This window comes from Alexandromys fortis, unplaced genomic scaffold (assembly GCF_014885135.2).
Source record: "Alexandromys fortis isolate MF-2015 unplaced genomic scaffold, M_Fortis_MF-2015_v1.1 scaffold_9, whole genome shotgun sequence".
NCBI classification, from domain to species: domain Eukaryota; kingdom Metazoa; phylum Chordata; class Mammalia; order Rodentia; family Cricetidae; genus Alexandromys; species Alexandromys fortis.
This window is the reverse complement of record NW_026067892.1, coordinates 324,431-347,644: the sequence shown is the minus strand read 5'-3', so window position 1 is coordinate 347,644 and position 23,214 is coordinate 324,431. Positions and strand designations below refer to the sequence as shown.

General features: G+C 54.4%; 4 protein-coding genes across 6 annotated transcripts; all 4 read left to right on the top strand.

Moving 5' to 3' along the window:
• Positions 1–820: 820 nt before the first annotated feature.
• Positions 821–2,748, top strand: Smim40 (small integral membrane protein 40). The gene has a single exon (XM_050139280.1). It carries the CDS (start codon positions 2,495–2,497, stop codon positions 2,735–2,737), a length of 243 nt encoding a protein of 80 aa, XP_049995237.1. The 5' UTR covers positions 821–2,494; the 3' UTR covers positions 2,738–2,748.
• Positions 2,749–6,028: 3,280 nt separating this feature from the next.
• Daxx (death domain associated protein) lies at positions 6,029–11,384 on the top strand. 2 transcript variants are annotated; one of them, XM_050138914.1, is made up of 8 exons: positions 6,029–6,145; positions 7,077–7,299; positions 7,763–8,396; positions 8,476–8,687; positions 8,880–9,078; positions 9,201–9,642; positions 10,126–10,327; positions 11,147–11,384. In XM_050138914.1, exons 2-8 carry the CDS (start codon positions 7,093–7,095, stop codon positions 11,204–11,206), a joined length of 1,956 nt encoding a protein of 651 aa, XP_049994871.1. In that variant the 5' UTR covers positions 6,029–6,145; positions 7,077–7,092; the 3' UTR covers positions 11,207–11,384. The 2 variants fall into 2 exon arrangements, with proteins under 2 accessions (XP_049994871.1, XP_049994865.1); XM_050138908.1 differs by having other exon boundaries at positions 7,565–8,396.
• A 334-nt stretch (positions 11,385–11,718) lies between these two features.
• Zbtb22 (zinc finger and BTB domain containing 22) lies at positions 11,719–15,104 on the top strand. 2 transcript variants are annotated; one of them, XM_050138919.1, is made up of 3 exons: positions 11,719–11,741; positions 12,417–12,514; positions 12,612–15,104. In XM_050138919.1, exon 3 carries the CDS (start codon positions 12,681–12,683, stop codon positions 14,583–14,585), a length of 1,905 nt encoding a protein of 634 aa, XP_049994876.1. In that variant the 5' UTR covers positions 11,719–11,741; positions 12,417–12,514; positions 12,612–12,680; the 3' UTR covers positions 14,586–15,104. The 2 variants fall into 2 exon arrangements, with proteins under 2 accessions (XP_049994876.1, XP_049994875.1); XM_050138918.1 differs by lacking the exon at positions 11,719–11,741 and adding an exon at positions 11,748–12,070.
• A 139-nt stretch (positions 15,105–15,243) lies between these two features.
• On the top strand, positions 15,244–22,882 carry Tapbp (TAP binding protein). Its single transcript, XM_050139021.1, has 8 exons — positions 15,244–15,509; positions 15,636–15,806; positions 16,001–16,261; positions 18,644–19,042; positions 19,168–19,509; positions 19,585–19,674; positions 19,777–19,841; positions 21,611–22,882. The coding sequence occupies exons 1-8, from the start codon at positions 15,473–15,475 to the stop codon at positions 21,620–21,622; spliced, it is 1,377 nt and encodes a 458-aa protein (XP_049994978.1). The 5' UTR covers positions 15,244–15,472; the 3' UTR covers positions 21,623–22,882.
• The last annotated feature ends 332 nt before the right edge of the window (positions 22,883–23,214 follow it).

The window sequence follows — 23,214 nt, the reverse complement described above, 5'->3', positions numbered from 1 at the left end:
TGTGAAGCTGTGACTCTTCTAAAACACCCGATGGTTTTAATTAAGAGCTGAATGACCAATAGTGGGGCAAGAGCAAGGATAGGCGGGGCTGGCAGAAAGAGTATAAAGAGGAGAAATGATAAACAAAGAGCAATGAGAGAACAAGGGGAGGAAGATGTTAAGGGCCACCCAGCCAGCCACGGAGTAAGATAAAAGTAAGATATATAGAAGGAAGAAAAGGAAAAAGGCCAGAGGCAAAANTGAACTCAGGACCTTTGGAAGAACAGGCAATGCTCTTAACCTCTGAGTCATCTCTCCAGCCCTGTAAATTTGTTTTTCTAAGTCAATCTACAGAACCTGATTTTACAAAGAGTTTCCCTATTTCTTTCTATTTGGTTTACTTTGTTTCTCAAGGGGATGTATGTAGCTTTGTTGTGAAAGTGGGACTGAGCTAATTATCACCAGGATAGCGTCCACCAAACTGGGCTCTGCTTAAATATGCAGGAAATAAACCACTCCAGGAGTCTGAACAACATCTGCCACGGGGTTGTATTCAGTCGAACTGCCTTCTTGCCTCACGAGGGTTGTTTCTCTGCCATGGTGAAAGCTGGAAGCATGGGCTGCGTGGGGAGCACAAGGCCAGCCTCTGAAGCTACGGAGAAACCCCGTCTCGAGACAAATACAAACACAAACAAAAGAGAAAAGAGAAAAAGAGGGAGGAGATACAACCCAGAAATCAGAACTTAAAATTAGGTTCAAGTTTCTATTCTAGCTGGGCAGTAGGGACACACGCTTTAACCCCAGCACTTGGGAGGCAGAGGCAGGCGGATCTCTGTGAGTTCAAGGCGCCAACCTGGTCTACAGGAGAGAGCCGAGCCAGGAAAACCAAAACAAAACAACAAGAACATGTTTCGATTCTGCACACGCTGAAGTCCTCACTTCCACAGAGATCCGCCTGCCTCTGCCTCTCAGTGCTGAGCTTAGCGGTGGGTGCCACCATGCGGGGCACCTTCCCATCAGTTTAATGAGTGGGACCACGGGGTGCCCTGGACAGGGTTTAAGACGATAAAATCAAACCAGGGCCCACTAGGATTGCAGAGGTTCCAGGAGAGACCCCGAAAACTATGGAGAAAGTCAAGTCCTTCCAAGCTGTTGACCGTGCTGGAAATCTCGCTCAGCTGAGAGACCCTGACCAGCTTCCTGGTACAGGGCACCTTTCTTGACCCATGCCCCCATAACTCCCTTTTATCTTACCTCAGACCTACCCTGCTTCCTCAGACTTGGGCATAAGACTAAAAGTGTGAGCCCTCGGATGGATGCTTGTGCCTCTACTGTCCTTGGTGGCCCTCTTCCCTGTTCCAGAGGGCTCCCCTGTAAGTCCTTCCACCAGCTGCGCTCACAGGCTCCAAAGACAAGCTTCATAAGGGTCTGTTTAGAATCCAACACAAACGTCCCTCCTCCTTTGGTGGCCCAAGACTCATCATCAGACCAATCACAGCTCCTCTTACAAACATCTTTAGTGTGTTCAGTCTAATTAAAATCCCCCCCCCCACAGAAGTCAGGGGGCTCATTTGTTTGTTTGTTTTTAGGATTTCTGATCTTATTTTCATTTAATTACTTAGATGGTTTGCTGTTTTATTTTGTTTTGAGACTATGCAAACATACTCACCTTAGACTTTAGCAATCCTGACCCTCCTGCGGCAGGCTGGGATTTCAGGCACCGCTCAGCCTCCTCGGGTTTCAGTTTCCCAATCTGAGGGCCACCCACAGAAACCCAGCAGGAGGAAACCAGCCTGCTCGGATTAGAGACACCCTCCCTTCACCCTTCTCCCGGTTAGAAGAGGCCACACCCATCCAACCTGTTGTCACAGCTGCCGGCTCCTCCACCCTGAGACCCTAGATTGATGCTCGGACATAGGGCCAGGATACCAGTCCATTCCGGGTTAGGTGTCTGTACCGGCTCTTCAGTTTCCGAGCAGAGTACATAGGTAAAGCTGGACAGGACGTAGTGACCATAGAGTGTGACATCAGGCTAGGAGAGCAAATAATTGTCTTGGGCTAGGGAGACAGCTAGCTCAGCAGGTAAAGTGCTTTTCCTGTCAGCCCGATTCCGAGTACGATCCCTGGACCCCGGGAACGGTGCAGTGAGAGAGCATGCTCACGCAGTAAAACTTAAACCCGGCGGTAGTGGCGCACGTCTTTAATCCCAGTACTCGGGAGGCAGAGGCAGGCGGAGCTCTGTGAGTTCGAGGCCAGCCTGGTCTACAGAGCTAGTTCCAGGACAGCCAGGGCTACAGAGAAACCCTGTCTCAAGGAAAAAAAAAAAAAAAAACCTTATAAAGAAATAAAAAATTGCCCCCAAACTCAAAAACCTTTCTCTCCTTTCTGAGTTCTGGAATTAGGGTCAAAGGCATCAGATACGGGGTCATCATAGCCACGCCCTTTAATCCTGGCAGTGCTGAGCCAGGCCTTCTGAAGGGGCACTGAGCCAGCCAGCTGTCTTGCAGTGGTGAAGATGGCAGAGGAAGAGGGCAGTGTGGAGGAGGGGGATGTGTTCCTAGCTTTCGCCCAGGGTCCCACTCCTCCTCGGGGGCCCCTGCGGCGTGCTCTGGACAAGATCTTTCTCACCTTCCTGGTCCTCTTCCTGACTCTGCTGATGCTGGAGGCTGCTTACAAGCTGCTGTGGCCCCTGCCATGGGCGATGTTTCGGGACTGGCTCCTGCAGACACCCGAGGCGGAAGGGGCACTGGAACTCTGAATGTCTCCCTGTAGACTGAGGTGAGAAAAGGAGACTTCAGAGGAATTGGGATGGGAGGGTGGCTTAGGCCAGCACTCTAAGTTCCTTTCTGTTTATGCTCACATGGGTGGTGGCTCTGGCTGTATGCACATGGGCGCCCAGAGGCTAGAAGGTGTTGGATCCCCTGGGGCTGGAGTTACAGGATGCTGTAAGTGGGTCCTGGGATCCAAACTCATGTCCTCTGCCACCCCCCCACTTTTAACTTCAGATACACATACAATGTATATTGATCATATTCATTCCTCAGACATCCCCTCCAACTCCTCCAGGATCCCCCTCCCTCCCTCCCTATTAGTTTTAAAAAATTAACTTTTTAGTCAGTATACAAGTGATGGGTTGTTTCACTGTGATATTGGCACATACATCATTGTGTTGCCTGCCTCCTCCATGCTGTTCTGCTGCTCCCCCTTGCTGGCCCCCCAGGGTCTCGAGCTGCTTCTTGTCACCTGTATCCCATCTCCCTCTCTTGAGTCACCCTCTAGACTGCTTCTCCCCTTCCAATCTACACATGAGCTCACACACAAACATACACACACAAGCATACACACACACAAGCATACATGCACACGAACACACACACAAGCATACACACATGAACACATACACACACAAGCACACACACATGAACACACAAGCATATACACACAAATGAACACACACAGCATACACACACGAACACACACAAGCATACAGATACATGAACACACACAAGCATACACACACAAACACACACATGAACACACACAGCATATACACACAAATGAACACACACACAAGCATACACACACACACAAGCATACAATATGAACACACACACAAGCATACAGACACATGAACACACACACAAGCACACACAGATGAACACACACACACCCCTCTGTATACATATGGTATATAAAGTTTAAATCCAGATTCCCACATATGAGAGAATAAAAGGGATAATCTATTCTTTTGAATATAGCTTAATTTTCTTGAGTGATTTCCATTTCCTCTGCTTTCCTGCAAATGTCACATTTTCTTCCCGGCTGAATAAGACCCCAGTGTATATGTGTTCTTTGTCTGTTGATGGACATTTAGGCCGCATCCATCTTTCGGCTTTTGTGAGCACTACAGCAATAAACATGGACGTGCAGGTGTCTCTGCGGTGTTCTGACTTAGGCTTCTTCAACCACCGCTTCGGGATTGAAACAGCGGGACAAGTTTGGTCTCAGGCCGTGCATATGTCCAGAAGTGATCATCTTGGCCCACCTCAAACTGGGCTATAGAAGGGTTTCTGGCAGACAGATAAAAGTCAGAATTCCTCAAGAATTTGTGAAACAGGTTCCTGTCTGCAAAGAGGACTGATTTCCCTTGCCTCTGGAAGAAGGGACAGATGGCTTCTCCATTGACATGTGTGCATGTTGCCTCTCGGCCTATCAGAACCCATGCTAGCCCCCAGGTTCCTACAGTCCTCATCCATAAATACCTGTTATCTCTTTCAAAGCCCCAATTACTAACATCCTGGCCTCTCTCACCTCTTCCCTAAACTTCCAGACCTGCTCCAGCTCTGGGCTTCCCTTCCCCCAGCTGCTCCATCTTCTGGTCTTCGTGAGCATCAGACACACGGGGGTGTATATACATGCACGCAGGCGAAACACCTGCAGTTCTGAGTAGCTGCAATTATTGCAAGAACAGATGTGTGCAAACAGCGCAAACCCATGTTTGTATTATTCATATGTACTTTATCCTGCCGTTTTCACCCCCCTACTCCCATGGAAGATGTTTCCCACGGTCCTGGGCTTTCCTTCCTTCCTTCCATCCCGTCTTCTTCCACGTCCCCTCAGCCTAGGACTTGCCGTCAGCTTGCTTAGTTACTAATTTAAAAATATTCATTTTACTTTGTGCGTACGGATGTTCTGCCTGCCTGCACGTATGTTCATCACGAGCATGCCTATTGGATGGCTGGGAACGGGGTTACAGGTGATTGAGTCTTTATGTAGGTCTTGAGAACCTGCGAGAGCAACCTCTTCTCACCTTCTCAGGCCCCTGCACTCACACACAGACATAAGACAGAAAATAAACAATTATGAAAAGATGGGGAACCTTCATTTCAGGCATCCACTCAGGAAAACCCATTTTGAGAAACCCAAGGGTATGGAAATTAAATCCTTCATTATCTTTAGAGTTCCGTTAACTATTGAAGAACTTTTCTGTTTCCCAATTTAAATGCCATAAGCTCAGAGGGCCGGACAGGAAGCGAGGTGGGGTGTTTTTTTTTTTTTTTTGAGTTTGAGGTTCGGGTCCTCTGCGAACCACTGGGCTTCTCGGTTCCGCGAATAGGCAAGATGTCCACCACCTGAGGAACGTGGAAGTCGGCAGAGGGGCGACCTTAGCGCCAGGGGTGTTCACTTCTGGCCTCCTCACCAGCGTACCTGCGGGCCTCGCCTCGCTAGCCGGCGGGCGTCACAGCGGGTCTCCCGCCCCTCTTTTCTCCGCAGCTCCGGGAGGAGACGCCCCGAGGGATTTTATGAGCCTCTTTTCATCTTCGGCGCTCCCAGAGGCAGTTTACGCGGCTTCTCCGCCTGCCCGTGCCCCGCCTCAGGCCCTGCGAACACCACCGTGAAGCACAGCCTTCTGGTCAGCAAGACCCCCGGAAAAGCAGAGGGCCGGGCGCCACGCCGGTGGTGCCCGCGTGGGCAGCGCTCACCGACGGCAATAATAACAATACCTCACTCGCGCGGCGTGCTGTGCTCATTTCGTCCGCCCCTGACCGCCTCCATCTGCGCGGCGCCTCGGGAAGGGACGGGAATCCGGGGCCCGAGAGAGAGAGAGCACGGTAGCGAGTGTCAGGCTTACACCAACCCAGCACAGGCAAAAAAATTTATTCCGTTCCCTGGGGCCGTGCACAGCTGTGGAGAGAGCCCAGCTCCTTAGGTACCGTGTGGGGGTTCCTTCCCCTTCTAGGAGCAGGGGTTAGATCTTCCCCGCCCTCGACCAGATCGCGTCGGGGAGGTCCGACTGGTCCGGGGGCCTCGGCAGGCACCAGGTGCTGAGAGCTCCACGCCTTCCCCGAGGAGGGTTGTGCAGGCCAGGCCAGTGCCGTACAGCAAGATGGCGTGCCCCGTACCGGAGTGCCAAAGCCCCGCCCCCCTGAGCGTCTGAGCACTGGGGGCGGTGTCCTAGGTGGGCGGGTCACGCAACGCTTCCGGCTAACAAGAGGACTGGGTGCCGTACAGCAACATGGCCGCCCGCAGATACTGCTGGCGGAAACTCTACGGCTTCCGGTCCGTAGTGGGGCCTACGGTGGGGGTTGGGGGAAAGGAAGGCGGAGGGAACCATGCGAGGTTCTGTGATCCGCGGTGAGGGGATCCTCGAGGGACCGTTTCAGAGGTGGGGGCCGGGCCGTGCGCGGAGCGGGGCTGGCGGGGCAGGAGTGGCGAGGGCGAGGGATCGGCGGGACCTGAGTGCCGAGCCTGGAGCGGCAAGCTGTATGGTATCTTGCCAGCCCCGAGGAGGAGTGAGGCGGCCTAGGGCTGAATTGGGGGAGGGGGCACTTGGCGGGAAGCTGATCCAGGAGACTGGCCCCACCTGCGGCTGGGAGCCCAGGTTACCAGGAGTGCCCGGTGGTGAGCTCGCTGTCGGTTGAGTCAGAGAATGGGGGGAACCGGGGTGCGGTGAGAGGCAGGGGACTTAAGGTGGAAATCTCCAGCCTAAAGTCCCGGTTTGAGGAATCCCAATGGAAGATGGAACATGGACAGAGCTGTAGGAGGGGAGAGGGGACTGATTGGGCTTCACCTGGCAGTCAAGAGTTGGAGTTAGGGAAAAACTCGCAGAAGCCAGGCGGTGGTGGCGCACGCCTTTAATCCCAGCACTCGGGAGGCAGAAGAAGGGGGGAATCTTTGTCAGTTCAAGGCCAGCCTGGTCTACAGAGCGAGTTCCAGGACAGCCAGGCCTACTCAGAGAATCTTTGTCCTGAAAAACAAACAAACAAACAAACAAACAAAAAAACAAAAAGGAAAAACTCGGAGTGAGACGTTGTGTTTGAGGGCGGAGGTGGCACCGACGGGGGTTTCGTTTTTGTGGACAGAGTCAGGGAAACTGACAGAGAGGGGAAAACACAACTGAGAGACCGGAAATTGAGGGGTGGAGTTCAGGGTGGGGATTTAAGATTTTATGGGAGGTTTGCCCCCAGAACTGCTTTAAACTGGTAGTTGTTGAAGACAGTTGGGGGTACGTGATGGGGCGGGGCCCTGCAGGAGGTGCTCCTCCTTTGGCCCCTTCCCTTCCGGAACTCTGACCTTCCCAACCCTTTCCTCCTTAGGGGGATTTGATCCCCCATGGCCGCCTCTGACAGTGTTATTGTGCTGGACGATGATGACGAAGACGAAGCAGCTGCACAGCCGGGGCCCTCCCACCTGCCCTCCAATCCTGTCTCACCAGGGCCAGAAGCCTCTGGTCCCTCTGAGTCCCATGGGGATGGAGGAAGCAGTCAGTCAGGTGGCAGAAAGTGCTACAAGCTGGAGAATGAGAGGCTGTTTGATGAGGTAAGCTTCTGAGAAGTCTCCTTTTGTTTTTGAGACAGGGTCTCTGTGGCCCTGGCTGCCTAGAACTGTCTAGGTGAGGCTGGCCTTGAACACACAGAGTTGCACTTGCCTCCTGACAGCTGGGATTAAAGGTGTGAACCTCTATGACCTGCTAGGGAAGTTGGAAGGGGAAGGGGATTGGATTGGCTATTGTTCTGGCTTTCCCACTAATTCCATTTTTTTTATGCCTTCCTTGTCTCCCACCGTTCCCATGAACTCTCTCCAGTTCCTTGAACTGTGTAAGATGCAGACAGCGGACCACCCTGAGGTGGTCCCATTCCTCTACAAAGTGCAGCAGCGTGCCCAGTCTCTGTTTCTGGCCTCTGCAGAGTTCTGCAACATCCTTTCCCGGGTTCTGTCTCGGGCTCGGAACCGGCCAGCTAAGCTCTATGTCTACATTAACGAGCTCTGCACTGTTCTTAAGGCGCACTCAAGCAAGAAGAAACTGAACTTGGCTTGTGCAGCCTCAGCGCCCAGCGAATCCTCTGGTGATAACCCTCCCTCTGCTCCCTCCTCCGACCTGACAACTGCTGAGAACACTGCCTCTGAGGCCTCAAGGACCCGTGGTTCCCGGAGGCAGATCCAGCGCCTGGAACAGCTGCTGGCACTGTACGTGGCAGAGATACGGCGGCTGCAGGAGAAGGAGCTGGATCTCTCAGAACTGGATGACCCAGACTCCACGTATATGCAGGAGGCCCGCTTGAAGCGGAAACTGATCCGCCTCTTTGGGAGGCTGTGTGAGTTGAAGGGCTGCTCTTCTCTGACTGGCCGGGTCATAGAGCAGCGAATCCCTTACCGTGGCACCCGCTACCCAGAGGTCAACAGGCGCATCGAGCGGCTCATCAACAAGCCAGGGCCGGACGCATTTCCCGACTATGGAGATGTGCTGAGGGCTGTGGAGAGGGCAGCAACCAGGCACAGTCTGGGCCTTCCCCGGCAGCAGCTCCAGGTCATGGCTCAGGATGCCTTCCGGGATGTGGGTGTCAGGTTACAGGAGCGCAGGCACCTTGACCTCATCTACAACTTTGGCTGCCATCTCACAGATGACTACAGGCCAGGTAGGAAGCCACTGGGATGCCTCCTAAGGGTCCGTTAGGTCACAGAGGCTGCGTGCTCTGACCCCGCTTTATCACACAGGCATTGACCCTGCACTGTCAGATCCCACGTTGGCTCGCCGCCTTCGGGAAAATCGGACGTTGGCCATGAACCGGCTGGATGAGGTCATCTCCAAATATGCAGTGATGCAGGACCGAAGCGAGGAGGACGAGAGACAGAAGAGAAGAGCTCGGCTCCTGGGCACCTCTTCCCGGTCTCCAGGCTCCCCCAAAGCCTGCTTGGATTCTGGTGAGGTATGGAAGGGTCAGCACCTGTCAGATCTTGTCTTCACCCTGCCCTGGCCACCAGGGCTCCCAGGGGGCTCATGGAGCAGTGTGTGGAAGCACGGGAAGAACCAAGTCCTCCCTCAGGAGTGGAGATTTGTGGTCTGCCTCCCTAGAGTTCTGGAAAAAGGGATTCCTTACAGAGACTCCTTTGTTCCCCAGGGTCCTAGTGGACTGGCGTCCCAGGAGTGCCCTACTACCTCCAGAGCTGAGACTGATGAGGAGGAGGAAGAGGAGGAGGAAAGTGAGGAGGAGGAGGAGGAAGAGGAGGAGGAGGAGGAAGAGGCCACTGAAGATGAAGATGAGGATCTAGAAGAGTTGCAGGAAGATCAGGGGACTGATGAAGAAGAGGAAGGAGGAGGTACATGTGTAAGCAGAACAGCTCTCTGGGTCAGTTCTGCTCTGTTGGGCCGCCACCCCCCACCCCCAGCTCCATTGCACACACCCCTGCCCCAGTCCTCAGGCCACCCCTCTCTTTTCCAGATAATGAAGGAGATGGCCCCAGGTCTCCGTCTGAACCATTGAAAGAGCTCAGGTCTCCTGCTGAGCAGAGGAACAAAGGACTTAGAGGGCCAGCAGCATCAGCATCTCCCCTGGGAGAATCCCCAGACCCTCCCAGCGCGGATGCAGAAAGCAGTGGGGAACAGCTTCTGGAAGAAGAGAGTCCTGGCTCCCGGCTTTTTGAGCTAGAGATTGAAGCCTTGCCTGAGGATGCCACCCCATCCCCTGAGGAAGGGGACATTTCCTTTTCCAGGAAACAGTCAGAAGACTCCCTCCCCCCCATCTTGGAAAATGGGGCAGATGTGGTTACCTCTACATCCTTCAATGGGCGTGTCTCTTCTCACACTTGGCAAGATTCCAGTCCCCCTTGCAAGAGATCTCGGAAGGAGAAGAAGCAACTGGGATCTGGACCATTAGAAGACAGGTAACAGCAGGCGGAGGAAGAAGGAAGGCAAGGAGCTGGGGCTTTCTGATAGCAGACCCAGTTCACACCGGGCCCCTGCAGCGCAGGCCCCTTCCCATCCGTTCATTAGTTCATTCTCTTTACCCTTAGCTATCTGATAGCAGACCCAGTTCACACCGGGCCCTCTGCAGCGCAGGCCCCTTCCCATCCGTTCATTAGTTCATTCTCTTTACCCTTAGCTATCTGATAGCAGACCCAGTTCACACCGGGCCCTCTGCAGCGCAGGCCCCTTCCCATCCGTTCATTAGTTCATTCTCTTTACCCTTAGCTATCTGATAGCAGACCCAGTTCACACCGGGCCCCTGCAGCGCAGGCCCCTTCCCATCCGTTCATTAGTTCATTCTCTTTACCCTTAGCTATCTGATAGCAGACCCAGTTCACACCGGGCCCCTGCAGCGCAGGCCCCTTCCCATCCGTTCATTAGTTCATTCTCTTTACCCTTAGCTATCCAGAGAAGCAAACAGCTCAGCAGGGAAATGGCAAGAGCGAATGGACCCCCTTGGCCCCCCTGGCTCCTGTTGCTGATTCCTCCACAAGGGTGGACTCTCCCAGCCATGGCCTGGTGACCAGCTCCCTCTGCAGCCCCTTCCCATCCCTGAGAGCCCAAACTCCTCAGTCTCCATTTCCCCGACCTTGTATTTATAAGGTAAGCTGGGGCTGCTGTGTCCCCCCGAGAATTCATTTCCTACTGTCCCTTGCCTCTCTGTGGGTGCTGCACCTGCCGCCTCCATTTCCCTGTCCTGTGTGTGCGTCTCTGTGTTTAGGTTTATTTTGCACAGCATCGTGTCTTATGCCTGTAACCCCAGCACTTAGGAGTCAGGGGCAGGCAGATTTCTTAAGTTCAAGGCCGACTGTCTTGTCCACATAGTGAGTGAGTTCCAGGCCAGTCAAGGTTACATACCCTTGTCTCCCCCCACTTCGAGACAGGGTTTCTCTGTAGGTTTGGAACTTGTCCTGGAACTCACTCTGAAGATCAGGCTGACCTTCACAGAGATCCGCGTGTCTCTGCCTCCTGAGTGCTGGGATTAAAGGCCTGTGTCACCATGCCTTGTGAGACCCCTGTTTTAAACAAAATGAAACAAAAAAAAACTGGTTTACTTTATGTGAAAAGATGCTTTCTTTGCTTGTATGTCTGTGCACCACATTTGTGCCTGCTGCCCATGGAGGCCAGAAGAGGGCACCTGGTCCTCAAGAACTGGAGTTGCAGAAGGCTGAGAGCTGCCATGGGAGTCTGGTACCAAACCCAATGTCCTCTGCAGAGCAGCTGGGTTGTCTTTCAAGCCCTTCTTCCTAGTTATGTTTTGTTTTTTGAGACAGGGTCTTTTCTATGTAGCTCTGGCTGTCCTGGAACTCTGTGTAGACCAGGCTGGCCCCAAACTCATATCAGCCTGCCTCTCCCATGTGCCACCACACTGTCTTGACCGTCATAGTTTTTACTCTAACTCCTTCCTCCTGACTTCTGCAGACGAGTGTGGCCACGCAGTGCGATCCCGAAGAGATCATCGTCCTGTCAGACTCGGATTAGCAGCCTCCTCCCGCGTTCCTGCCTCCGGAATGTTTTGGATGTGGCGAGAGGCAGATGACTGAGCAAAGGATGGACTGAGCTCCTCCCCTTTTGGTGGTGTTTCTTTTGAGAAAAACATCAGATGTTTTAAGTTTTACACAGACACATTAATAAACAATGAATTTCTTTTCTTACTGTATTCTTGTCTTTACCTTGTTTTTCTGCTGCGACAGCTGTCGCCTGGTTCTTGGTTAGGTCCGAATCTGCCCTTACTAGCCTGGCCCTGGGACACCTCGGGCGCCCTCATCACCCTTCCTTGAGCCTTCCCTTAGGTGCTTGAGAAGATTGGCGCTTCGGAAGCCTTCCTAAGCCGCCTTACTTTCTCACTTGAAGCGGTTGAGTGAAAAGGCCAATCAGGGGCCGCCTCAAGGTTATTTGGCCAATCCGAGAGGAGGCGGGGCCTCAGGGGCACTGTCATTTGCTGGGAAGAGGGCTGTTAGATCCCGCGAGCCGCTCATGTCCACCGCTCGGGGTGGAGCCTGAGCAGCGGAAGCCGGTACTGGTCGTCAGTGGGAAAAGGCAGGCTTGGAGGATTAAAGGGGAACGAAGGCTTCGGCCAAACCAAGTCCTGGGTCCGCAGTGGCGGAGGGGACCTGGCACCTTTAAGGTGGACCGGCGCGCTGGTCCTTTAAAGGAGAAGCGTCGGGGTCGGTCGAGTTTTGCCCAGCGGCACGGGAGGGGTGCTGGCCTGCGCCTTTAAGGTCGCAGGTCCGGGAGGCGGAGCGGAGGCGGAGGGCGGAGGGAGTCGGCTCAAGATGGCGGCGGGAGGGGCCGGGGCTGCGGCTCTGGTCGCCGAGTGAGGGGGGGCCGGGGGCGCGCTGCCAGGTAAGCGGGGATGCGCGGGGCTGGGGGGGGCCCCTTCGCGTCGGGGAGTCGTCCAGGGCGCCTTTGGGGCGGGGTGGGGGGCGGGGTTCGGGGGCGGGGGCAGACACGAGGCGGGGTCGGGGACCCAGGAGGCGGAGCCCGGCAGTAGCTGGGGGCGGCAGGGGGAGGGGCCCGAGAGTTGAGGGGGACACCCCTTCGCCCCAAGAAGTAGGTACAGCATGCCAGGGAGGTGCGCGTTTGGAGGAGAGGCGGCCGTGCGTAGGGTGGACGGCCATCCCCCGAGAGCTCCGGCTCTCCTAACCTAGGAACGCGCACTAACTGGATCGGGATACTTTTCTTTTGCTAGCGCTGCCTGCGGTTTGATGTCGTTTGATGGCTGCACTTGGATGACTGACTTAATCCTTCTGAGCCTCAGTTGCCTCATCTGTCCCATGGGGTTGAAAGGTACACCTACCCCAGTGCTAAGGCTGACACAATGTTTTTATGCTGTGGCGGGCTGTGACTTTTCAAAATCCTATCATTCTTCTCTTTCTCCCCCCAGAGACCCCCCCGGCCGCCCTCTTCTTTCCTTTGTTCCTGTGGCTGGGGGGGTATCTCCTCCTCCCGCAACATGGAGCCATCTCCTCTGTCACCCAGTGGGGCGGCTCTCCCGCTGCCTCTCTCGCTGGCTCCGCCGCCGCTGCCTCTGCCCGCAGCTGCAGTGGTGCACGTGTCGTTCCCTGAAGTGACCAGTGCTCTCCTGGAGTCCCTCAACCAGCAGCGGCTCCAGGGGCAGCTGTGCGATGTGTCCATCCGAGTGCAGGGCCGGGAATTTCGTGCACACCGGGCTGTCCTGGCCGCCTCCTCTCCTTACTTCCACGACCAGGTCTTACTCAAAGGCATGACCTCCATCTCGCTGCCCAGCGTCATGGACCCGGGTGCGTTTGAAACGGTCCTGGCCTCGGCGTACACGGGCCGCCTCAGCATGGCCGCTGCTGACATCGTCAACTTCCTCACGGTGGGCTCGGTCCTCCAGATGTGGCACATCGTGGACAAGTGCACGGAGCTCCTTCGGGAGGGTCGCTCCTCAGCCACTACCACCACGGTCACCACTGCCGCAGCCCCCTCTGTCTCCGTCCCTGGTGCCAGTGTCCCGTCAGGGAGTGCGGGCGCTGGAGCCCCGGCCACCATGGGCTCCGTCCGCTCCCATGCTTCCAGCCGGGCCAGTGAGAATCAGTCCCCTAGCAGTAGCAACTACTTCAGCCCCCGGGAGTCCGCCGAGTTCTCCTCTTCCTCCCAAGACACCTTTGTAGCGTCAGCAGTTGGCTGTGGGAACCGTCGAGATGGTGGCCCTGGCTTCCCAGGCCCTGTGGTTGGCAGCATGGGTGCCACTTCTGGAAAGTTGCTGCTGGAGGCAGACGAGCTGTGTGATGATGGTGGGGACGGGAGGGGGGCCGTGGTCTCCGGGGCTGGGCTCCGGAGGCCTCCCTGCATGCCTGCCGGTGCAGTGCCACAGAAACACTGGGTATATGTGAAACGAGGTAGAAATTGCCCTGCGCCAGCCTCTCTGCTTCACCAAGATCCAGAGCTGGAGGATGAGGAGGAAGAGGAAGATCTAGTGTTGACTTGTGAGGATGACGAGGATGAAGAACTGGGGGGTGGCTCCGGGGTTCCTTCAGGGGGAGAGCCTGAGGCTACGCTCAGTATCAGTGATGTGCGGACCTTGACCTCCGAGCCTCCAGTCAAAGGGGAGGAACAGGTCAACTTCTGTGAGTCCTCCAATGACTTTGGCCCCTATGAGGGTGGGGGGGCCGGAGCAGGGCTTGATGACTCAGGAGGACCCACCCCCTCCTCCTATACCCCCACCCACCCTCCACGACCCCTCCTTCCTTTGGATGTGCCGGGCAACCAGATCTTGGTATTCCCATCCTCCTCCTCACAGGCTCCAGGCCAGCCACCGGGGAACCCAGCAGAACACGGGGCAGTGACCCTGGGGGGCACCTCTGCCGTGGGTCTAGGCATACCAAGTGGCTCTGGTGGGGCCCCTGGAGGGACGGGCAGCAGCGACGGGAATAAGATCTTTTTGTGCCACTGTGGGAAGGCTTTCTCGCATAAGAGTATGCGGGACCGGCACGTGAACATGCATCTCAACCTGCGACCTTTCGACTGCCCGGTGTGCAACAAAAAGTTCAAGATGAAGCACCACCTGACTGAGCACATGAAGACGCACACAGGCCTCAAGCCCTATGAGTGCAGCGTCTGTGCCAAGAAGTTCATGTGGCGGGACAGCTTCATGCGGCACCGGGGACACTGTGAGCGCAGGCACCGGATGGGCGGGGGCGGGGCCGCATCAGGACCGGGATCCGGGGCTCCTACTGGGCCTGCCTTGCAACCTAAGAGGGAGTCTTCCGGAGTGGGTGGGGGCAATGGCGATGAGGCGAATTCGGCCACACCCCCATCCCATAGGCGTGTCTGGTCCCCACCCAGCGTGCACAAGGTGGAGATGGATTTCAGTGGGGGCGGAGGAGCACACTGAAGGGCTGGCAATGGGGAGCTTAGTCTAAAGGCAACGTGGCCCCCAGAGTTTTTCCCACTACACTGTCTTCCCTTACCTCTGTGGACTTGTATATATTCTGGAGAGGGCCTAGGTTGCACCATTGCCAGTAGGTTCCACTCCTCATCCTCTTCTTCCCTCGGTATCTCCGGAAGTAAACCTTTTTTCTTCTCTCTTGGGCACACCAGTGCCCCACCTTTACAGAATAGGGCCCACACGATGAGGGAGTGGAAAGGGGGCATTTTGAGCATCCCGGAATCACAGGGTCAACGGTCAGGTTGTGCTGGTTTGTGCCTGGTCTGTGTTTGTGTTGTGGGACAAGACCTTTCGAGTCTTATCATTTCCCCTCCTGAAGGATGTGCCCCTTATTTCTGTACTAGCCCGCTCTTCCCAGGGAGATTCCTAATTGGGTTTTCGTGAAAGTGGGTGGAGACAAGGAATGAGTCGCGTAGTATAGGTTTTAATTTTTAATGGTGATTAAAATATTTATTGGTCACTTCACTTGGCTTCCCGATAGCCCCTCTGTGTTTGTTGGGACCTGGCACCGGTCGGGGAGGTCGGAAAACGCGAGTGTAAAGCTTCTAAAGGCAGTGGCGTTGAGAGGACGCTGCCGGAGGGCGGAGCCTAGGTTGCTAAAGGTCTCAAAAGTTGGCGCTGCTGGGTGATCCAGGAGGGTGTGCAGGGCGCCGAGGGGCAGAACTGGAGGCAGGGTGTCACGATCTCATTTGGCCCTGTGGGCTGCGTGCCTGCAGCGGGCGGCCAAGCCCTCACCTGACGGAGCAGGAATTTCCGGTCCCTTGCGCTGGCTTTTGGAGGAAAATGAAAGTGAAAGGGGGAAGCCGAGACAGAGTAGAGGAGATCGCAGCGCCATGAAGCCTCTGCCCCTGCTTGTCGCTGTGACTTTGGGTGAGCGAACCCCATTTCTTCTTGTTTAGGAAAAGGCGCACTGGGAAGGAGAGGAGTTCCAACTCCCTCCCGAAGGGGCGCTGCAGGTCAGAGGACATCCTGGTCACTGGAGCCCCTCTCCCCCAGGCCTGGTGACCGCCGTCTCGGCTGGACCAGCTGCGATTGAGTGCTGGTTCGTGGAAGATGCAGGTCGGGGTAGCCTAAACAAGAAACCTGCCTCGTTGCTGCTGCGCCAGGGACCCATGGGTCCACCGCCCCGGCCAGATCTTGACCCTAAGCTATACCTCAAGGTGGATGGTGAGTCTTCGGAACTCACCTGCCATCTATCGCCTCTTTAGCTCACGTAGGGCCCTGGGCCCCAGTTTCCCCCTTTGTAAATATGTCTGGGTTCTCCCTAAGTCTCTCAGTACTTTGTTAGTATGTGCATTCCAGTCTGTGTATGGTCAGCACGTTTCCAGCCGGACTACCGTTGTACCCTTTCCGTCCCGCAGACCCAGCGGGAATGCTCCTGGCTGCCTTCAGGCGGTACCCCTCAGGCGCCCCCGCGCCACACTGCGAGATGAGCCGCTTCATCCCGTTCCCCGCCTCCGCGAATTGGGCTAGACATCTGATCCCGCAGCGGAGCTGCCCACGGGCCCTGGATGGGGATTGGCTGCTGGTCAGTGTGTCCAGCACCGTCTTCAGCCTCTCTAGCTTGCTGCGACCACAGCCGGAGCCTCAACAGGAGCCCGTCTTCATCACCATGGCAACAGGTAGTCGTGGAGAGGTGCGGGAGATGGATGGGGAGTTTTTAAAGGTCTAGATCTGCCATTGGCCACTGGCTGGGTAGGTCTGAATGAGTCTTTTCTCCATTTGGGGTTAGTATATATTTTTTTGTTAAGCGAAGCAGTTGGTTAGAATCTATCTTTACCTTTCTTGGTCAGGCCAAGAGTAAAACTGAAATCAACTCTGGTTTGGGGGCGGGGATTGGGGAAGTCATGGTGGTTTCCAGATAGCAAAGTTTGAGGAACTTGTAGAGTGAAGGGCAGTGAGTCTTAAAACCCGAATTTTGTCTGTACTCCTCCAAGGTCAGTAAATTGCTAGCCCCGCCCCCCAACCCCCTTCAGTTGACTCTGAGTGTCCTAAGCCCATTCAGGCCTAGCGTCCAGCAGCCAGGCAAGGAAACTTCCTCAGGCTCAGTTTGGGGCCATGGTCTGTGGTCCGTTAATAGCGGCCTCTAGCGGGCAGAAGGGACTCGACAAAGACGGAGGATTCTGCAAAGGCCACTTAGTGACTAGCAACGCTGCTGTGTTCCAGGGGTCCAGCACTTTGCTGGGCTGGACTCGGGGTTACTCCTTGGGCAGATATGCTGAAATGGGGTAGATGTGACTAAATGTCTAGGAGCTCTCGCTGTTCTCTCTGGCTAGTCCCCACACAGCTGCTCTTCACTATGAGATGGTGGTGGCGCCAACCTTTCCTCTATGGCTCTATTTTTTCCAGCTGTGAAAAAAGCAGGAACTATTTTCCCAGCTGCCTTTTCTTGTGACGGTGAAGCAAGGCACTTGTTACTTTACTCACTGATCTAAAAGAAAATGTTCACTAGCACCAAGTAAAAGTTAGGATGCAGAAATTTCCAGCTCCAGGTGACTAATGTTGGAAGCTTATATAGACCAAATCCTTGGCAAGGTGTGTGGGCGTGTGCCTGTGGTCCTGGCACCGGGAAGCTCAGGGAGGCCTCTCAGGTGTGTGCAGCTACCCTGGGCTAGCCTGCACAACATAGCAAGACTCATTCCCCCCGCCCAAACAGGGTTTCTCTGTGGCTTTGGCTCCTATCCTGGAACTCACTCTGTAGACCAGGCTGGCCTCCAACTCACAGATTGCCTGCCTCTGCCTCCCAAGTGCTGGGATTAAAGGCATGCACCACCACCACTTGGGAAAAAATAAATCTTTTACAAAACAAAATAAACAAAGTATCAATGGGTAGGGAAACTCAGTGGGAGAGTTTCCCTATCTGCATGAAGCTCTGGTGTGCAGACTTTCTGTGCTCCGCGTTGTACAGAGCCTCCTGGAGAGGTCCTTATTGAGCCAGTGGAACAGATTTGGTTAGCTAGAGGCATCAGCTGACACAGCCTTCACCACAGCTCAGTCGGTAGGCACTATTCTTATTGCCACCGCCTCTGTTATTCATTTGTTTCTGAGGCTGGGTCTCACGGCCAGGCTTGTCTGGCGCTCATGGCAATTCTCCTGCCTGAGTCTCCTGGTTTGGAAATTAGGAGGGGCTGAGTTAGGTGTAGCTCAGTGGTAGACCCATTGCCTACTATGTGTGAGTCTGACTGTAGGTGTTGGAGATGATGCCTACAATCTTAGCACTTGAGAAGCAGGGACAGGGGGCTCAAGAATTCCATGACAGCATGGGCTATATGAGACTGTTTCAAACAAGATGGAGTACTCGCCTGGCCCACGTGAGGTCCTCGGTCCATTCGTTAGTGCATCACCTGTTAGCCACCCCCCACACAAATAAATAAATAAATGGAAAGAACTTGAGAGGCTGAAGAGATTCAACTGAGTTCCAGATTAGCTTAGCCTACCTACCTAGTGAGTTTCAAGATAGCCTGGGCCAGAGTGAGTCTTGTCTCAAAAAAAAAAAAATGTGTGTGTGTTTGTGTGCAGAGATGGCCCAGCAGTTAAGAACACTGGCTGCCAGGGTAGTGGTCCCAGTGCCTACATGATGGCTCTCAGCCACCTGTAACTCTAATTCTAGGGGAGCCAGTGCCCTCTTCTGGCCTCATTGGGTACTGCACCCACATGGTGCACTTATATGCAGGCATTCACTCAAACACATAAAAACTAAAAAGTAATAAATGTGCCCTTAGGTCTTGGACATCTTCAGAATTTGAGAACCGTAGTGGGTAGAGTGCCCAGCAGACTGCTCAGCAGACTTCCCAGAGCCGTACCTCTGCCCCACGTGCACACGTCACCTAATTGATTAGCCCTGTACTTCCTGCACTTTCTTAACTATGTTGGCTTAGAACCAGAATAAGAGGAAGGCTTGGAGGTAGTATTACAAATGGGGGTGTCTCTGAGGGTGGGCCAACTGGAGCTTGGCCCAGGCCCACAGCTCTGCCTCTCCCTTTCTCCTCTCTCCCAATGTCCAGTGGTGCTGACTGTCCTCACCCACAGCCCTGTTCCCCGGATCCAGCTGGGAAAAGACGCAGTGCTAGACCTGAGCTTTGCCTACATGCCCCCTGTTCTGGAAGACGCTCTGTCTCCAGCCACCGGCCCCCCTCCCTTTGGGCTAGAGTGGCGGCGGCAGCACAGGGGCAAGGGTTACCTGCTGCTGGCTGCAACTCCTGGGCTGGCTGGGGAAACGCCACCAGCCCAAGAAAAGGCCGTGGCCTTTGCTGCTTGGGATGACAATGAGCCCTGGGGCCCGTGGACCGGGAATGGAACCTTCTGGCTGCCGGCTGTGAAGCCTTTTCAGGAGGGCACCTACCTGGCCACTGTGCACCTGCCCTATCTACAAGGACAGGTCTCTCTGCAGCTGACTGTGCACAGTGAGTGGGGACACCATGGCAGGGGAGGGAGGATGGACTGGGGGTCCTGGGGTCTCTTGTATTAGGAAGCCAGAAGACAAACCGAGGGACGAAGTAGACTCACTTTCCTTTCTATTCTTTCTTAGAGCCCCCCAAAGTGTCTCTGACACCAGCACCCCTTGTGTGGGCTGCCCCAGGAGAGACACCCCCGGAACTGATCTGTCTTGTGTCCCACTTCTACCCTGAGGCGGGCCTGGAGGTGGAGTGGGAGATCAGAGGTGGCTCAGAAGGTAGTTCTAGAAAGGCCGAGGGGGAGACATGGCTGTCCACCGTCCGCCACCATTCCGATGGCTCTGTCAGCCAGGCTGGGCACCTGCGGCTGCCCCCAGTCACTGCCAATCAGCATGGAGTACGCTATGCCTGTCGGGTCCGCCACCCCAGCTTGCCAGCATCAAGGCGCAGTGCTGAAGTCACCTTGGAGGTGGCAGGTAACCTGGAGAACCTCTGAACCAGGGTGGAACCTCAGAAGACACCAAGCTCATTCACACTGCTTCCCTTGCTAGGTCTCTCCCGGCCCTCAATCGAGGACAGCGTAGGCCTGTTCCTGTCTGCCTTTCTCCTTCTGGGACTCATGAAGGCACTAGGCTGGATTGGTAGGTGTGAGCCTGCTCCCCAGGACATCTCCCGCTTACTCTCTGCGGTCTCACCTCTTCCTTCCCCGCCACTCACACCCCTCCCCTCCATCTTTCCCATAGCAGCCTACCAGACCATTCCTCAAGACTCAAAGGAGAAGGCGGCAGCTGCCAGCCTGGACTCAAAGGTAACAGTGCCCATTCCCGGGTCTTTCCCGCCTCCTGCCGTGTTATACTCCGTGGTGGGACGCTAGCATGGCAGGCAGCCGGAGGTGTAGACTTCACACAATCCTTCGTCCTAACTGTAGCTCACCTCAGACTTTCCAGTCTGGGTCTGTTTCCCTGGGTGCAGTGTAGTCTGTGAGACGTGACTCAGACACAGAGACTGGAGTAATTAGTAGTTACGTTAAAAAGAGAAGTCGGGCTGTCTCGCACACCTTTAATCCCAGCACTCGGGAGGCAGAGGCTGGCGGATCTCTGAGTTCGAGGCCAGCCTGGTCTACAGAGCTGGTTCCAGGACAGGCTCTAAAGCCACAGAGAAACCCTGTCTCTGAAAAAAGAAAAGAAAAACCAGGTGTGCTGGGCCATGCTTCTGGGCACAACACTCAGAGGCTGAGGCAGAATCTGAGTTCTGGGCTGCGCCATGGAAACCTTGGCTCATAGGGAAGAGAAGCAAAATGAGCCAGGCAAAATAACTTAATAATACATTTATTGAATTTTTGTTGAGACAGGGTCTCAGTCCAGGCTGACCTCAAACTTGATACATAATTGAGGATAATTCTATTTATTTATTTTTGGTTTTTCGATATAAGGTTTCTCTGTGTAGATCAGGCTGGCCTCCCTTTGTTTTGGGAGTAAGGCTCACCCCACCACAGGGCTTACTGAGGGTGATCGTAACTCTCCAGTTCTCCCTCCCCTTTCAATGCTGGGGTCACAGGAGTGTCACCACGCTCAGTTAACAAACCTTGCCTTTGTAATTTTTAGAAATTACATTTATTTATCTGTGTGGGCATGTGCATATCACGGCAGACACGTGGAGGTCAAAGGACAATTTGGGGGAGTTGTTTTCTCCTACCATGGGGGTCTTGGGGATCCCTTGACCCACAGCCGCCCCACCAGTCCATCTTTCTGAGGGTTTTATCTTGTGTGCCTGTGTGAATGTGGGGTGTGTTCTCACGCGTGGCTGGCTGTCAGGGGACAACTCTGGGGCACCAGTTTTCTCCTACAACCTGGTGGGAGCCCAGCTCAAACTCGACCACCTGCAGTCAACTCTGCCTGCTGAGCCATTTCACCAGCAGGAGAGAATCAGAGTTTATTACAGAGGAAAGTGGGTGCTGTCAAAGTAGGAGGACAGGGGGTGGCCAAAGGGACCAACCGCTCTGGAGGAAATACTCTCATAAAGCACTGCACACTCAGCATTAATTCTTGAATCTCCCCTATCCAGAAGATTTAAACATGTAAACCATGCAAGAAATCCCAAAGCTCCCAGCACAGCCCAGGGGTAGAGTTTGCTTGGTCTCAGATGACCCCGAGGGCCTTTGAGAAGATGCCTCCTCTCTTCCAGAGAACTCAGGAGGTAGAACACTCAACAAACACTGTATCTAATAGGCGGGAAATGCCAGCCCCATCCTGCTCCCTTCCCCTGACAAGAATGTTTCTGGATTAACCAGGAGGAACTCACTCTGCATCAAATCCCCCACTCCTTTCTTCTTCTTCTTCTTCTTCTTCTTCTTCTTCTTCTTCTTCTTCTTCTTCTTCTTCTTCTTCCTCTTCCTCTTCCTCTTCCTCCTCCTCCTCCTCCTCCTCCTCCTCCTCCTCCTCTTCCTCCTCCTCCTCCTCCTTCCTAGCTCTTGTAGACCAGGCTGGTCTCGAACTCACAGAGATCCCCGAGTGCTGGGATTAAAGGTGTGCGCCAGCACCACCCGGCTTAATCCTCCACTTCTTTTTTCTCTTGCAGAAGTCACAATAAGGCACAGTTTCTGTGGGAGCCACCTCATCTTTGCCCAGATGATTCCAGTAGCCCCTCCAACCAACAGCTTCTCTTCGAGACATCTACTCTCTCCATTGAGCATGCAGCTAGGGTTGTTTATTTTTTACTTTTGTTGTTGTTTTTGTTCTTGTTTTTAGACAAGGTCTCTCCATGTAGCCTTGGCTGGCCTCGAAGTCCCAGAGATCCATCTGTCCCTGCCTCCAGAGTGACGAAAGGCATTGGCCACCATGCCTTGAGGATTATTATTATTTTAATTCTTGAGGCTCGAAGGCAGAGGTTCTCAAAATTTTGGGTCCCAATACATGTTAAAATGATCAAGAAGCCCAAAGAGTTTTTGTTATGTGGGCTATTAGAACTTAACTTAAAAAAATAAAAATAAAATAGAAAAAAGAAGAAAAGAAAGAAAAAGTGACCTACGTCTTTGATCCATCACTTGGCACTCCAGACTCTGGAGGTGGAGGCAGGCTGTCGTGAAACTCACTTAAGTCTCATGCCAACCTGATTTACAATAGGGAGTTCGAGCTTAGCCAGGGTGGGATTCTGTTCAGAGAACTAAACTCAAGAATTAAAGGCGCTGGGGCGCACGCCTTTAATCCCAGCACTCAGGAGGCAGAGACAGGTGGGTCTCTGAGTTTGAGGCCAGCCTGGTCTACAGAGTGAGTTCCAGGACAGGCTCCAAAGCTACAGAGAAACCCTGTCTCGAAAAACAAACGAAGTGTCTCTGTATGCTCTAAAGCAGCGTTTCTTAGCCTGCAGAGCTGCAGGTCATGGCCCCTCTAAGACCATCGGAAATATCAGTGTTTACACACTAGGATTCATAACAACAGCAAAATCACAAATATGAAGTAGCAACGGAAATAATTTTATGGTTGGGGTTACCACAATATGGGAAACTGTATTAAAGGGTCGTAACATTAGGAAGCTGGAGAATCACTGGTTACATAATTACAACGACTAAGGGATCAGAGCATCTTAACGTGCTGGGGACCTCTGGGACAGCTCACGACGGTTCTAGAGCCCAGCGGTCCGTGTGTCTCCCATGACTAATGCCTACCTCTCCAGCTCCCTTCACACCACAGCGTTTCTTCCGCTTGCTCTACCTTCGCCATCGTTGGGCCCCAGGCCTGATGAGCCTCGTCCTTCCACGAACTAAAAAGGATGTCCGTCCTCTCCTGCCCCGCCCGCCCGCCAAGACACCGGTCTAGTCGCGTGCCAATAAAACTGTTTCAGAGTTTTCCACGTGGGTCTTATTCTGCCCTTTTTACAAGCGCAGCGAACCACCCGTCGCCTCCCTACCCGGCCTGCCCCATGCCGGGAGGGGGGGGGCGGGCACACGCAGCCACGTAGGAACTGAGCACACTCTGGCGCACCGAGATACCCGGACTCCAGCGGCGACGGACCCGAGCGGACCCAAGAGTGACGGAAACGCCGCCGCACCTCCCTGGCCGACGTCCGGCCCCGCCCCTGGGGTGGGCGGACGCAATGGCGGCCCAGAAAACCCGGGGCGGATTTGCTCCGTTGCACCCGCGCTCTGGAGTGGGCAGTGTCATTAGCGGGCTGCAGTAACGGGG

Bases quoted from the DNA above. Each gene is read 5' to 3' on its own strand.
- Smim40 (XM_050139280.1), top strand. From the start codon at position 2,495: ATGGCAGAGGAAGAGGGCAGTGTGGAGGAGGGGGATGTGTTCCTAGCT.
- Daxx (XM_050138908.1), top strand. From the start codon at position 7,093: ATGGCCGCCTCTGACAGTGTTATTGTGCTGGACGATGATGACGAAGAC. The intron at 9,079-9,200 runs GTACATGTGTAA...TCTCTTTTCCAG, and splicing joins TGAAGAAGAGGAAGGAGGAG to ATAATGAAGGAGATGGCCCC. The intron at 9,643-10,125 runs GTAACAGCAGGC...CTTTACCCTTAG, and splicing joins TCTGGACCATTAGAAGACAG to CTATCCAGAGAAGCAAACAG.
- Tapbp (XM_050139021.1), top strand. From the start codon at position 15,473: ATGAAGCCTCTGCCCCTGCTTGTCGCTGTGACTTTGG. The intron at 15,510-15,635 runs GTGAGCGAACCC...CCTCTCCCCCAG, and splicing joins GCTTGTCGCTGTGACTTTGG to GCCTGGTGACCGCCGTCTCG. The intron at 19,510-19,584 runs GTAACCTGGAGA...TTCCCTTGCTAG, and splicing joins AGTCACCTTGGAGGTGGCAG to GTCTCTCCCGGCCCTCAATC.
- Zbtb22 (XM_050138919.1), top strand. From the start codon at position 12,681: ATGGAGCCATCTCCTCTGTCACCCAGTGGGGCGGCTCTCCCGCTGCCT.